The 13,123-nt window shown below is 40.1% G+C and overlaps 1 protein-coding gene across 1 annotated transcript in view; it reads right to left on the bottom strand.

Moving 5' to 3' along the window:
* The window catches only part of LOC142140014 (putative ATP-dependent RNA helicase DDX60), a 155,227-nt gene extending 143,430 nt beyond the window's left edge, over positions 1-11,797 (bottom strand). The window contains exons 1-4 of the mRNA XM_075197877.1: positions 11,685-11,797; positions 9,985-10,107; positions 7,709-7,895; positions 2,225-2,285 (exon numbers count right to left, since the gene is read on the bottom strand). Coding sequence (XP_075053978.1) covers positions 2,225-2,285; positions 7,709-7,895; positions 9,985-10,059 — 323 coding nt within the window. The 5' untranslated portion in view covers positions 10,060-10,107; positions 11,685-11,797. The remainder of the gene's footprint in view (positions 1-2,224; positions 2,286-7,708; positions 7,896-9,984; positions 10,108-11,684) is intronic.
* Positions 11,798-13,123: the final 1,326 nt, after the last annotated feature.

The raw sequence follows: 13,123 nt of genomic DNA, 5'->3' as shown, positions 1-13,123 counted from the left end.
TTTCCCAACAGCTTTCCATGAACTCTTCAAATGCCGTAACACGGATGAAGATCCTAGATGGTTAAGGTCCCTACCTCTACTGACTGGGGCTTTAAAAATGCTAGACAACTGTTGTCAAGATTTGTGTAAAAATAAAAATAATTGCATACATAAGAGTGGATTTTTGGTCTTATGCCCAGGCATGACAATGGCTTTCTTCTTATCACTGGCAATAACTGCTGCAGTCTTAGCTTGAAAGTGTATGAAAACAATTTTATGTCCTGTGAGGTGGTCAAAATTGACTGCAAATTATTTGAAATTAGTGTTATTGAGGTTAATAATGTAGAAACAAAAAAAGAGCAAAATTATGTGATTTTAGCAATTTCTCTAAAAAATACAGATCCAAAACCAAAACACACGAGGGTGGTTTTGCCAAAACCAAAACATTTAGCTATTCCAGATCCAAAACCAAAACCGCTTCACGGGATTCAGTGAGCATCTCTATTAATAATGCACCCATGTGGTTTAGAGATTTACGATTTTCAGCCTCCAAACTAAAGGATAATTTATCCAGAACTTTGGACCTGAAAACCACATCCAATGTATGGTGGTTTGCAAACCGTACAGTAAAGCGCCCCTTAGTATCAGGGCCGGATTTACCGCTAGGCAACCTAGGCCCCTGCCTAGGGCCTAGCGGCTCTCGGGGGGCACAGCTGGGGGGGACAGGAGTAATTTTTTAAAAAATGGAAAAAAAAAATCGGCCCCTCCCCCGACTCGCGGCACCCCCCCTGGGGGAGGGGGGGGGTGCCACGAATCGGGGGAGGGGGGTCGGGTGCCGCGAATCGGGTCCCGGCAGCCTCTTCTCCTCTCAGTGTCTCAGTGATAGAGAGAGGAGGAGAGGCTGCCGGGACCCGACGAGCGATCACGTGACTCTTTCTTTTTTTTTTTTACATCTGGACTGACGGAGGAGGAGCAGCGTGCAATAGAAAGGTAAGTTAAACAAGGGACAGAAGTGGTGATGGTGAAGGGGCACAGAAGTGGTGATGGTGAAGGGGCACAGAAGTGGTGATGGTGAAGGGGCACAGAGGTGGTGAAGGGCACAGAGATGGTGATTGGCACAGAAGTGGTGGTGGTGAAGGGCACAGAGGTGGTGATGGTAAACGGCACAGAGATGGTGATTGGCACAGAGGTGGTGATGGTGATTGGCACAGAGGTGGTGATGGTGAAGGGCACAGAGGTGGTGATGGTGATTGGCACAGAGGTGGTGATGGTGAAGGGCACAGAGGTGGTGATGGTGAAGAGGCACAGAGGTGGTGATGGTGATTGGCACAGAAGTGGTGATGGTGAAGGGCACAGAGGTGGTAATGGGCACAGAGGTGGTGATGGTGATTGGCACATTGGTGGTGATGGTGATTGGCACAGAGGTGGGGATGGTGATGGGCACAAAGGTGATGGGGAAAGGGCACATGTGATATTGTGAAGGGGCAAAAGTGACAATGAAGGGGCACAGTGTGATGATAGAGGGACAAAAGTGACAAGAGCACATACTTGGATTTATGCGTATTATTTTTGCAAACAACTTAAGTAAGTATTTCTGCCCTGACTTCAATATTTATTATGTTGTTTTGACCCAACTACTTAAAAAAACGGGACTGTTTGGTAATTATTTAGGGGTGCCTTTTTCTGCAGCAGGGTGGCCTTGCTCTTTTCACATGTTAGGTACGCCCCCAAAGATGCAAGCCACGCCCTCACCTCCTTTGGCGGCGGCACATGCTTTCATATCTACTTAACTATAGGGGTATATGGTAGGCTGCAAAAATATAGTGCTATGGATTGTTTCAGGGAGGGGGCCCAAAAACAGTATCCTGCCTAGGGCCCTATGAGGTCTAAATCCGGCTCTGCTTAGTATATGTCCCCCCTAAATGGTTTCAACATCAATACTTTCCTTTATTGCATTATCATAGGAACTTAATATAGTAATAGCATACATGTTACTTGTTAGTCTGATGCAACAGGCTTTGTAATTGGTAGCCTTCTCTGTGGGTGTTGTTTTGTAAATTATAAGAGGCCAGGGGGAGGTGGGTAGTTTAAAGAACCAGTTAATAAATGTATGTGGTTTGTGTGTATCAATATGGACAAGCCTGTAATAGGGATGCTGAAATCACAGAGATTAAAATAATATAGCCAAAAGTATGTCTCCAAAATATATTCATTTATTAGTATTGTCAAGTAAACAAATACTTACATTGACCTTGATAGTTGCTGCATGATGAACTTAAACATGTCATCATAGAATTTATTAAGCTCTGTATGATTAAAAGAGAACAAATAAAAAGGAAATGCATCATTAAGTAATACCTTAACACAATCATAGCAAATATGTGTTGTCTCACATCAGTATTTACACAACAGATATTTATTTACGGTTAGGGATCATCTCAAATTGTATGTTATAGTCCACTTATTGGACAAGTACTTACACTCCCATAAACCAGCTACTTACAAATATGAGTATTATGGGGCTCATGTATGTATGTCTATTTTATTTGTGTAAGATATGCATTTTCTTACTGAGCATTCATGCAAAAAAGTTTACATACGTCCATATGCAGCTTTAAATCATCTTACATATAGGACTCCTTATGACTGGAAAGGCAGAATGGCAAGTGGCAGAGCAGGCAAGCATAAGCCGAGTACACTGAAGTAGACCTAAATGCAGTTGCAACTGTCAGAAGATATATCTTTTGCGGATGTTGCAGGGCTGGTGCAGCGAGACATGATGGTTATGATGATCAGCACCACTAGTAAGCTGCTTCTGATTAACTGATTGCAGATTGACCTCTTTAGCTGATAGTACCTTCAGCATTAGTGTGATGTTTTAATTATATGAAGTTGCAGTTGTCTATTTGCATAACTTAATTGTACTACATCAGGAAAGAAGATTCCTATTTGATTCTCTGAAGGGAAAAACAGATGTTTGCATTTAATTGAAGTGAATTTGTATACAATTACATTTTATATTGAAAAGCCCCCTCTTTAAAATGATGGCACCCCTGTTTATTTATTGCTTGCTGATCGTTTCTGCCCAAAAGTGTTCAGCACAGTGGTGAGAAAAGTGTCAGCAGCAAAGGGGTTAATACAGAAAACGCCACATCTTGCATGTATATTTGATAGCTTACAGTTAAATGTCTGTTTGTCAATGTCTCTGATTAGTCCAACTAGTGATAAATATTTCTTTGAAATTGGTAGGATAATAACGGAGTCTTAAATGATATTCAGAATAGTCCAAAATTCCAACTTTAGATCGTAAGGTAGCGGTTAGCAAAGTGTACGCTGCGGCACCAAGGGGTCCCGCAGCGCACACTTTGCTAACCGCTGTCACATGGGACAAAAAAAACAAAAATCAACCCTCCTCGCTTCTCACTGAATGTGAGAAGCGGCAGGAGAGAGGAGGATTCTGGGTCCCGGGCGCCGCCACATTGGCTCCCAGGCGCCGCCGCATTGGTAAGAAGGTAGAAGAGAAGACAGAAGAAATAGAAGAAAGAAGCCCAAGTATGGAAAGTAAAGAAACGGAAGGGAAGATGAAAGGAAACAGCAATGAAGGGGCAAAAGAGTGAAGGAGGGGACAGAGTGAGGATGAAGAGGGGCAGACAGTGAGGATGAAGAGGGGCGGGCAGGCAGTGTGAGGATGAAGAGGGGCGGGCAGGCAGTGTGAGGATGAAGGGGGGCGGGCAGGCAGTGTGAGGATGAAGAGGGGCGGACAGGCAGTGTGAGGATGAAGACGGGCGAGCAGGCAGTGTGAGGATGAAGAGGGGCGGCCAGACAGTGTGAGGATGAAGAAGGGCGGGCAGGCAGTGTGTGGATGAAGAGGGGCGGGCAGGCAGTGTGTGGATGAAGAGGGGCGGGCAGACTGTGTGTGGATGAAGAGGGGCGGACAGACTGTGTGTGGATGAAGAGGGGCGGAAAGACTGTGTGTGGATGAAGAGGGGCGGGCAGACTGTTTGTGGATGAAGAGGGGCGGGCAGACTGTGTGTGGATGAAGAGGGGCGGGCAGTGTGATGATTTTTGTAAATGTTGTTGTTTTATTTTGTTTGACCTTATTCCTCTTAATATTAGCCTTAAATTATTCTTTGACAGAAATATAATTGAAAAAAATATATAACAAATATTCTTTTCCCTTCAATTTATGTATATTATTTTTGCAAGCAAGTATTTCTGTCCTGACCTAAATACTTATTACGTTATTTTGACTCAAAACGGGACTGCTCTGTAATTATTTTGTAGGGGTACCTTGAAAAAATTATGGAGACTCTAAGGGTGCCGCAAACTGAAAACGTTTGGGAACCACTGTCTTAAGGTTTCATCAGTTCAGAAAATAATGCTACTTGTCCACACTTGAATACATAAATGTAATGTAGCTTTTCCACTTTTTATTGTAGCAGTAGAATACCTCAAAGAAAGCCGAAAGATAAGGATAGATGTCTTACCCAATGTGTCGGTGACTTATAGCTTGAGGAAAACTATACTTATTGTTCTGGATGACCCAGTGTGTATAGTAATACTAATACATAGATTGCTTTTACTTCATTAATTCCTAGAATCATTTTTGAAGACAGGCTTACCCACACACACATAAATACAGAAGAAGCAAAAGTGGAGTCGCAGCCCTATTCAACAACGATCTCAGTGTTAGTATAAATTTTCCTGTGTATTCAAGTGTGGACAAGCAGCATGATTTTTTCGAATTGATGAAACCTATCAAGGAGGAAGCTGGACTATTCTGAACATCATTTAAGACTCAGTTATCATCCTACCAATCTCTAAGGAACATTTATCACTAACTGGACTAATCATAGACATTGACAAATGGACATTAAACTGCAAGCTTTCTAATATGCATGTAAGGTGTGGTGCTTTAGCATTGTATATTATTTATCAATTTGGCATTTAAATACTTTAGCTTTTCAGCAGATCCTGAGTGATCTATAACACTACACCTAAAATGGAAAATGAAAGTGCAGATAACATTTCCTTACGAAGGAGTTACTAACACTGTCAAGACACTGCTCTCTTGTGTATTATATTATTGTGTACAAATAGGGTAACACAACTTTAGCATTTATTATTAACACTGTCAAGCCACATCTTTACGCTTTCTCTATGTAATGTCTACACGATTGTGGAATATAAGTATACACACTCATTACTAATAAGGTACACCTGGCGCAAATACTAGTGATGTCTCAAGATGTCTTTGACTGTACATATGCATATAAAAGCGCCTTTCCCTGCATTCGTCTTTTAGTTTTTACCGTCGAGGACGTAAATGCATTGTCCTTTACAACCCCTATATGCTCAACACATTTTGTCACTTTTTTGAACAGTTGCAGATCCACTTATATCATGTGTCTCAAAATAGATTGTAAAACTCTCTATGCATAGCAAGATATCTGCATAGACACTAAAGAAAGCTATATAATTATAGACAATTTGTAAGTGTGGCACATGGCGACTCCAGGTTAAAAAGCACCCTTCCTTTATTTAGAATGTCCATTAAAGTCTCCGGAAGATCCACAAGTTCAGTATTAACTACTACTATATGCTACTATATATGACATAAAGGGAAAGTGTATAAATGGCTTTATTTCCTCATTATGAATTAAAACCATACCCATAGCAATTGTATGTTGCAGACTTTTGTGTCTTCAATCTATAAAATGTCAAGTGCATGAGGTTCATATTCAAAAATAGAAAACTACTCCCATATAGGGCTGTCCCTGGATATCAGGAAGGCACAAGATCCCTACACAAGACAGGTCTACACCCATTCTCACTGACTTCACCTATTTTTAGATAACATTCATCCTTTGATTTCATAGACAGTATCGATTAATGATGTTGTTACCAGTGGCAAACCCAGACTTAATGCAATACAAATTTAATTTCTTATTAATGTATACAAAAGGAAAATTACAAACTTAACTATATTTAAGCTAGGACCAAGCAGTCATCTAAATATACAGTCAGAAGTTAAAAGTGAATTGCCGGTGATATATTTGTACTGTATACCAGAGCTGTTGTATCACTTAAATCAATAGAGACATGGAGAGGTAATGCAACCATTTAGTGATTCAACTTTTCGCCACATGAAGCACCATCGTTAGGACATAAATAAACATGTGGCCACCTTAACATACTATAATGTATAGATATAGAGAATGTTCAGGCCAGAGCTTCTTGTTGAACATATGGAGCATTTAAAAGTTGATTTATTTTAATGTTTTTCATGCCCTCATAAGGGTGCTTTTGTGCACTAAATTGTTAACTTAATAAATGGTTCTTTTTACAAGGGTACGTTACTATTCCATGTGTTTCAGGACTTTGGAGAGCTGTCAATCTCCATTGGTTTTGGCACCCCTGTCTGCTATTAATTTTTATAGATGTGCAATATTACAATCTGCTTCTTGTTATATCAGTAGAGGAAAGCAAGGGTCATTTTCTGATATGAAATGTACATTCAGAAATGCATAAAACAGGTTCTACGATAGGGAAAGGCAAGCAGAAACTATGTTAGACATATATAAAGGTTTTTCGGTTGGCTGTATTGGGAAAACATTAAATTTTACAATCGAAATAGAGCGATAAAATAAAACTTGATGAAAGTATTTAAAGAGTAACAAATAAATAAATGCAGCTATTGTCACGAGCGCGGCTCCACTACTGCCCGCCGCGGCTCACTCCTGTCTGCCTTTCGCTTCCCGGCTGTCAACATGACCACCGGGACGTCACTTCCGCCCACACGGCCAGGCTGTCACAAGGGCAACAGCCGGGACACTTCTATCTTTCACCTCCGCAGCCCGGCTAATCTGACAGTGTGCGCAATGGGAGCCAATTAATTAACAGCCTGCTGGGCTGATTTGTGCATGTTTGGGGTCTTTATTTTGATTGGGTCATCTGTGTATAAAAAGCAGGGAGGGCTTAGCCTCCCTGCCGGTTATAGTTTGCAGTTTTTGTTTACTGACCAGCTCCTGTGCTCTGCATCTACTGCTGTTGGATCACACGTGTTTGACCCTTGGCTTTGTTTTTCTGGACTTTGATTCTTTGATTGTTGCCCTGACCTCTGCTACATTTCTGGATTCTCCTTGTTTGCTGCCAGCCCTGACATCTGGCCTGTTCTGACCACTTTACTTGCTTTGGACCTGTTTCCTGACTACGCTTCTTCCATCTCCTGCTACTCAGCGCAACGGTATGTTTCATAAACTTGTACTACTCTGAGTGTAAGCCTTGGGGGCATCCGAGTACCTGTGAGCGCGTCAAGCTCTACAGGAAAGGCGGCTGCTGTAGGTGAAGACCTCTCCATCTTGTTCTACAAGTTTATGATAATACTGATAGTCGTAACAGCTATATACTAAAATGCTTATTTTGCATGTGATGATGCATCTGTGTAACCAGTTTCAATCCATTACGTTAGAGGTTTAAAGTCAATATGAAGATTGTCACTTATGGGTTGAGGAAGGGACAGTATTCTGTCCCCCGGCAGGATAACAATGGCAGTTGGATCACTAGGAGTTGCATTTTCTCTTCCTCAACATAGTTACAGTTTAGGAAAGTTTAATAGATTTATGTATTTATCAATTTCACCAGCTATTTAAGAATGAGTAAAATAGTTTTAACAACTATAATTTACATTATTAAAAGAAAAATGTTAAAGAATAAATTCTGTCAGTACCTAAAGGTGTCTTGTTTTCCTCTGCGCTGGTCTCACAAGTACTGAGGTCTTCAGATTTAGCACTTTCAGCTGATGTGTTTTGTTTAGATGATTTAGTATCTTCAGAACATGTTTCACTGTTGGTATCTCTTATAACTTCCTCTGGGTCAGACCCTCCTGATTCCATGATCGTTTCTTGCAAGTAGTTCTGTGCAATTTAAAGAATGTGTTATCACTTGTTTATATAGATATTTACGTCAAACTGTAGGATCATTTACTAACCTTGCATTTAAGTTCTGAATTTTTAATGAACCACGACAGCCATTTAGCAATTTAGTTTTTAACAATGAAAGCAAGTGTCTCAGTTACCATTGTATGGGATGAAAAATGTATATAGTTAGTCTTTCACATTTTCATATGGCCATGCTTGTTGCATTTTTACCCACCATATTGCTCATTTCATTGTTTCACTCCCAGTTTCATTTAATCACTGTAAAACAAACAGGAGCAGCTAACAGGGTCCAGGAAGTCTGTTCAGCTAGTTCATAAGCAGATCAAACTTCTGTATGAACTGTCAGTCTTAAGGCTCATTTATGTACCAAATAAAATGTAGGCTTGCACTGCTTTTCATTTTTGCAAGTGTTTACATGTCCATCAAGTTACATGCTCACTTGTCAGCTGTAGGCCTCATAGTAGCTGCACCTCGTGCACCTATGGCAGTTACAAACTTGCCCTTACCTATAATAGACATACCCACTGACCATCTCTGACCTCTCTGTTAAACTTCCCATACCAATTGCTCACATACCTGCTTACAAGACTTACTTTACCTTCCTTGTTCGCCAGCCCAGTAAATCATACTTGCCAACTCTCCCGGAATGTCCGTGAGACTCCCGCATTTTGGGTGAGTCTCACGGACTCCCGGGAGAGTATGGCAATCTCCTGCATCTGCCCACTTCCTAGTGAAGTGCGCAGAATTAGGTCCAAAATGCTGCGATTCTCCGGGAATAACGGCATTTGGCCCCGCCCCTGCTGTAAAATGACGCGTCCTTACGTCACGGGAGGGTCCAAAATGACGCGATTTTCGGAGCCCCGCACGCCCACCTCCCCTGGGAGGCTCCCGGATGCCAACTACAACAAGTTTGTAAGTATGCAGTAAACCATTCCTACACATGTTCAATGTTGTATATACATAAAGGAAACTGATGCATCACTCACTAATGCTCTGTCACTACTTACCAACCCCTTCACCTCCTTTAATCTCATCTGGTCTGTGGTAGATCAGAATCACATGCACCTTACAATACTCATATAGTCAGGTGCGCTAAAGAGGTGCAAATTTGGATGTGTGAGAAAGTAAATGTGTACAGTATAAATATGTAAAAAAAACAACAACAGAGGTCATTATTAAAGCTTAAGTAAATTTCTGCCAAAACACATAGGTTTTTCCGGAGCAAGATGGTGGCGGCTCTGTGAGAGGGTATCTTGTATACAGTAGGTAGACCAGTGTACCTAATTTTGTGGAGCTGTGCAAAACAAGTTTGGTTTTGTCAAGTTTCTAACTGTATTGGATGAATCATTACAGTGAATACAGTGGTGCAGTCATTACAGTTTGTTTTAAAACATAATTCATTCATATTGAACCACTGTTGGTACCACCAGAGACTCTTTGGCTCCCTAGTTTGGTGTAAATAATATATTCATATTTCATTTAGTTCCATAATTAAAAAAACAAGATTGTGTATATTTAATGAAGCTACAGTTAAACCAGACACCACACAACATAGAACACATTTTATTACAAGGGCAAGTTAAATGAAACATGCATTTGAATGCAATGGGTATTATGAAAATAAAAGATCTTTACTAGAATAGTGTAAATCTGCCTGAGTGTGAATAAATCCCCACATTACATTATCTAGGGGAGATAAAGGGCCTATATTATCCTGCATCAGTGCCAAATCTGTCTGGAGTCACTCCAAGTCACTTGAGTACTCTTGAAGGGTAGCGTCTCAACTACCCGAGTATTGTAATTAGCGTTACTGATGGTCACATAGCCCCAGTTACAGTTCTTTAAGGCTGCTTAACCACCTCTGTAATATTTTAGAGCTTTCCATGTATTCATGACAATAAAGAGCAGATTGTTTAGACTTGGTGATATTAATTAAAAGTAAATGTCTGTTTGTTTTTAGACACATACAAAACACTGCTTTCAAAATTCAGGTAGTATTACTTTGTAGTATTCATTGTAATGTAATGTTGTATAATGTTTTGTATAATTAAGGCGTTACACTTACCATGTTGTTTTCTGTATGTGCAAGATTGCTGGGCACAGTAGTGCGCCGGCCGCACAACGGTCGCCAGGCCTCCATCCTCCTCACAACCACCAGAGTTCAGTACAGTACTCTGCTTAGCTCCAGCTGCAAGGCGCAAATCAGTGACAGCAAGTCAGTGAGGCTGTGGCGCTGTGCTACAATTAGGAAAATCAAGACTGAGAATATAGGAATATCAGAAGAGTGAGAAAAGTAGCAAAGAATAGAAAACTACATGGGCCTGAATAAATTTCTCTGAAAGCTAAAGGTCATGGGCAAGAGGTAAGAGTTAGCAATTTTGTGAATGAAGATAAAATTTGAAACACTGGGTCTGATTCATTAAAGAACGTAAATGCAGATATGTGCCGTATTTTGCGTAAAATTGCTCTGCACTTGCCCATAAATGAAATATACGCTAGTGAACAAAAGTGCATGCAATTTATCTTCAAACGCAAAGAACACTTCCAACAGCCTACGATTTCAATGGCAGAATGGAGGAGGGAGGGAAGGGGCGTATGCATGCAGTCATTGTATAGTAAGGGCATGCCAAGGTTGAGCAAACGCACATCCGTCCGACTCAAGTTCTGGGCATCTCTGAGGTACGTGATTTTCAGCCGTATCACTTGCACCAGATACAGGGCAGGTGTAAGTGCCGAGTGATAGTGAAGACGGTCACATATGTATGCTTGAATATGTGATATTTGCAGTCAAAAGCAAGTGTTAAATTGTATTTTATGTACAGTAGGCATTAATAACATCCTGATAAATGTACAGTATTTCATGTAAAAAAATAATAAATTGTATGTATCCTGCAGTGTGTTGTGTCTCTCTGCATATGGCAAGTGCTGTATAGGCAGAGTGTACTAACTCCTGTATTCACCTAGAAAGGTTTCTTCAGATCCTCTTGTTGAATACAGGCGTACCTGATTGCATTTATTGTCCATTTTGTAAAAGCGCAAATTACGTGCTTAATGAATCATGTTCACAGTGTTCTAGATATGGCATAATTTAGTATGTCTTATCTAAAAATACCACCATATTAATTGTGTAAAATGTTGTATATTACAAAGCCAAAAAGACTTCCATAATTTTATTTCCTTAGGTCTTTTTTCCACTTGTGATTTTTTTGTGGGTGGATGGAACTGCAGGTGCCCAACACAATAGCATGGGGGTCATGTCAAATTAATTCTGGGACCAAGGCTCACCCTCAAATGCAACCACTGTGATGTTACTCCCGTAGTTTATATAGCTCTATACATTATAGTACCTGGGATTATTGTTTATAAGTAAAGTAGAAAAATTTTAATGTAAGCAAAACATATTTAGTAATTAAAAGACACAAAAGTCACGTTTTTTAAAACTGAAGCATTATATTGGCAAAATAACTATTTCAAAAGATAAATGAAGCATGAAGGTGTCAGCAAAAAAAACTGACTTTAAAGTAGATTATTTTTTCCTTCAAAGATTTATCAATTCATAAATTCAGTTGCATAATTTCAACCTTATTTACAACATTGTAGATTACTGTACATAAATGTGTTTAAATATAGTTTTATTATTATGATTGTTTTGCAAATAAATATATTTTGAGGAGGGGGTTACAGAAACAAGAGAAAATGGAGATGCTAATAAAAATATTGCAGTGATATAAATACATATTATGCAATATACATTTGTATACTTACATTTTCTCTGTTTTGCTTTTTATTGCAATGTGCTGTCAAGTACAAACAACTGTTAAGCTTCTCCAGTGTGACAACAGTTGCTAGAAGGAGCCTGCCATCTATGTGCAATGTACATGTGAAGGGGTGTGTCATATAGGACAGATAAAGGGAGTTAGTTTCGTTTCTCTGTCTGAAACCAGTGTCATTATTTTCCACATACACCCTACAAATCAAGTCCTGGCTTATACATTTTTATAGTTGGAGACAGAGTTTTAATGCTGACAATCCCAGACACCTCAGCATATTACTATGGGACACCAATAAAATCTAAAATTTTTAAAATAAAATGTGTGAATTGTATATATACAGTATATACATATGCCCTCAGAGGGCAAGATGGCAGCATTTGTAAAAGGGGCAGAAATTTGCACAAGCAGAGTAGAGGACCTGGGTGGAGTAAGGACGTTCCTTCCAAAGTATAGAGGAGGCAAAACAGTGCACTTAGTGCAGAAATAAGTTTCCTTTTGACATTGATATTGAAATTAGATAAAGTAGTGGAGAGAGTGGATTTTGCAGTAGTTTCTTGCTGTGCAAAGAGGCGCACAGCCCTTTCCACTCCACAAAAGGCTTCAATACAGTACACCCTGATACATTACAGTTTTTGCACGCAGTATCGGGGGGTTCATAATACAATCTTTGAATTCCTATTTTGCTTCAACATTCCTCTGAATGCCATCTGTAATGTATTCGTAAATTTGCATTTTGTGAAATGTATAGTTTATAAACAAAGCTAGGGTGACAACAGTCAATAGATTCTATTGTGTGATGTGGTTGGGGAAGGATTGAGAAAGTTTTAGGCTAAAATCTACTCCCAAAAGTGCAACATTTTGAGGTCAAATTTGGAAAGAGGTGAATATATTAATGTACAGTTTTGAAAATTTTGCACATTTACACCACAGATGTCACCAACCAAACACAAGCAGTCCTCGCAGGCCAGCCAATTGGCAACAAGCTGCAATGCACCTTTCTATCATAGCCAGCATTAACTTTTTCAGCAATTTGTGCTACAGTAGCTCTACTGTGGCATTGGACCATATGGGCTAGCTTTCGCCAACCAAACGCATCAATGAGCCCTGGGCGCCCATGACCCTGCCACTGGTTGTCCTTCCTTCAACCACTTTTGGCAGGTACTAACCACTGCATACCTGGAGCACCCCACAAGAGTTGCCATTTTGGAGATGTTCTGACCCCATCATCTAGCCATCACAATTTGGCCCTTGTCAAAGTCATTCAGATCCTTACGCTTGCCCATTTTTTCTGCTTCTAACACATGAACTTCAAGAACTGACTGTTCCCTTGCTGCCTAATATATCCCATCCCTTGACAGGTGCCATTGTAACAAGATAATCAATGTTATTCACTTGTCAGTGTTTTAATGTAGTGGCTGATTGATGAAATTC

Source organism: Mixophyes fleayi, chromosome 1, assembly GCF_038048845.1.
Source record: "Mixophyes fleayi isolate aMixFle1 chromosome 1, aMixFle1.hap1, whole genome shotgun sequence".
NCBI classification, from domain to species: Eukaryota; Metazoa; Chordata; class Amphibia; order Anura; family Limnodynastidae; genus Mixophyes; species Mixophyes fleayi.
Note: the sequence above shows the minus strand (reverse complement) of the source record. Positions and strands in the feature narration are given on the sequence as shown.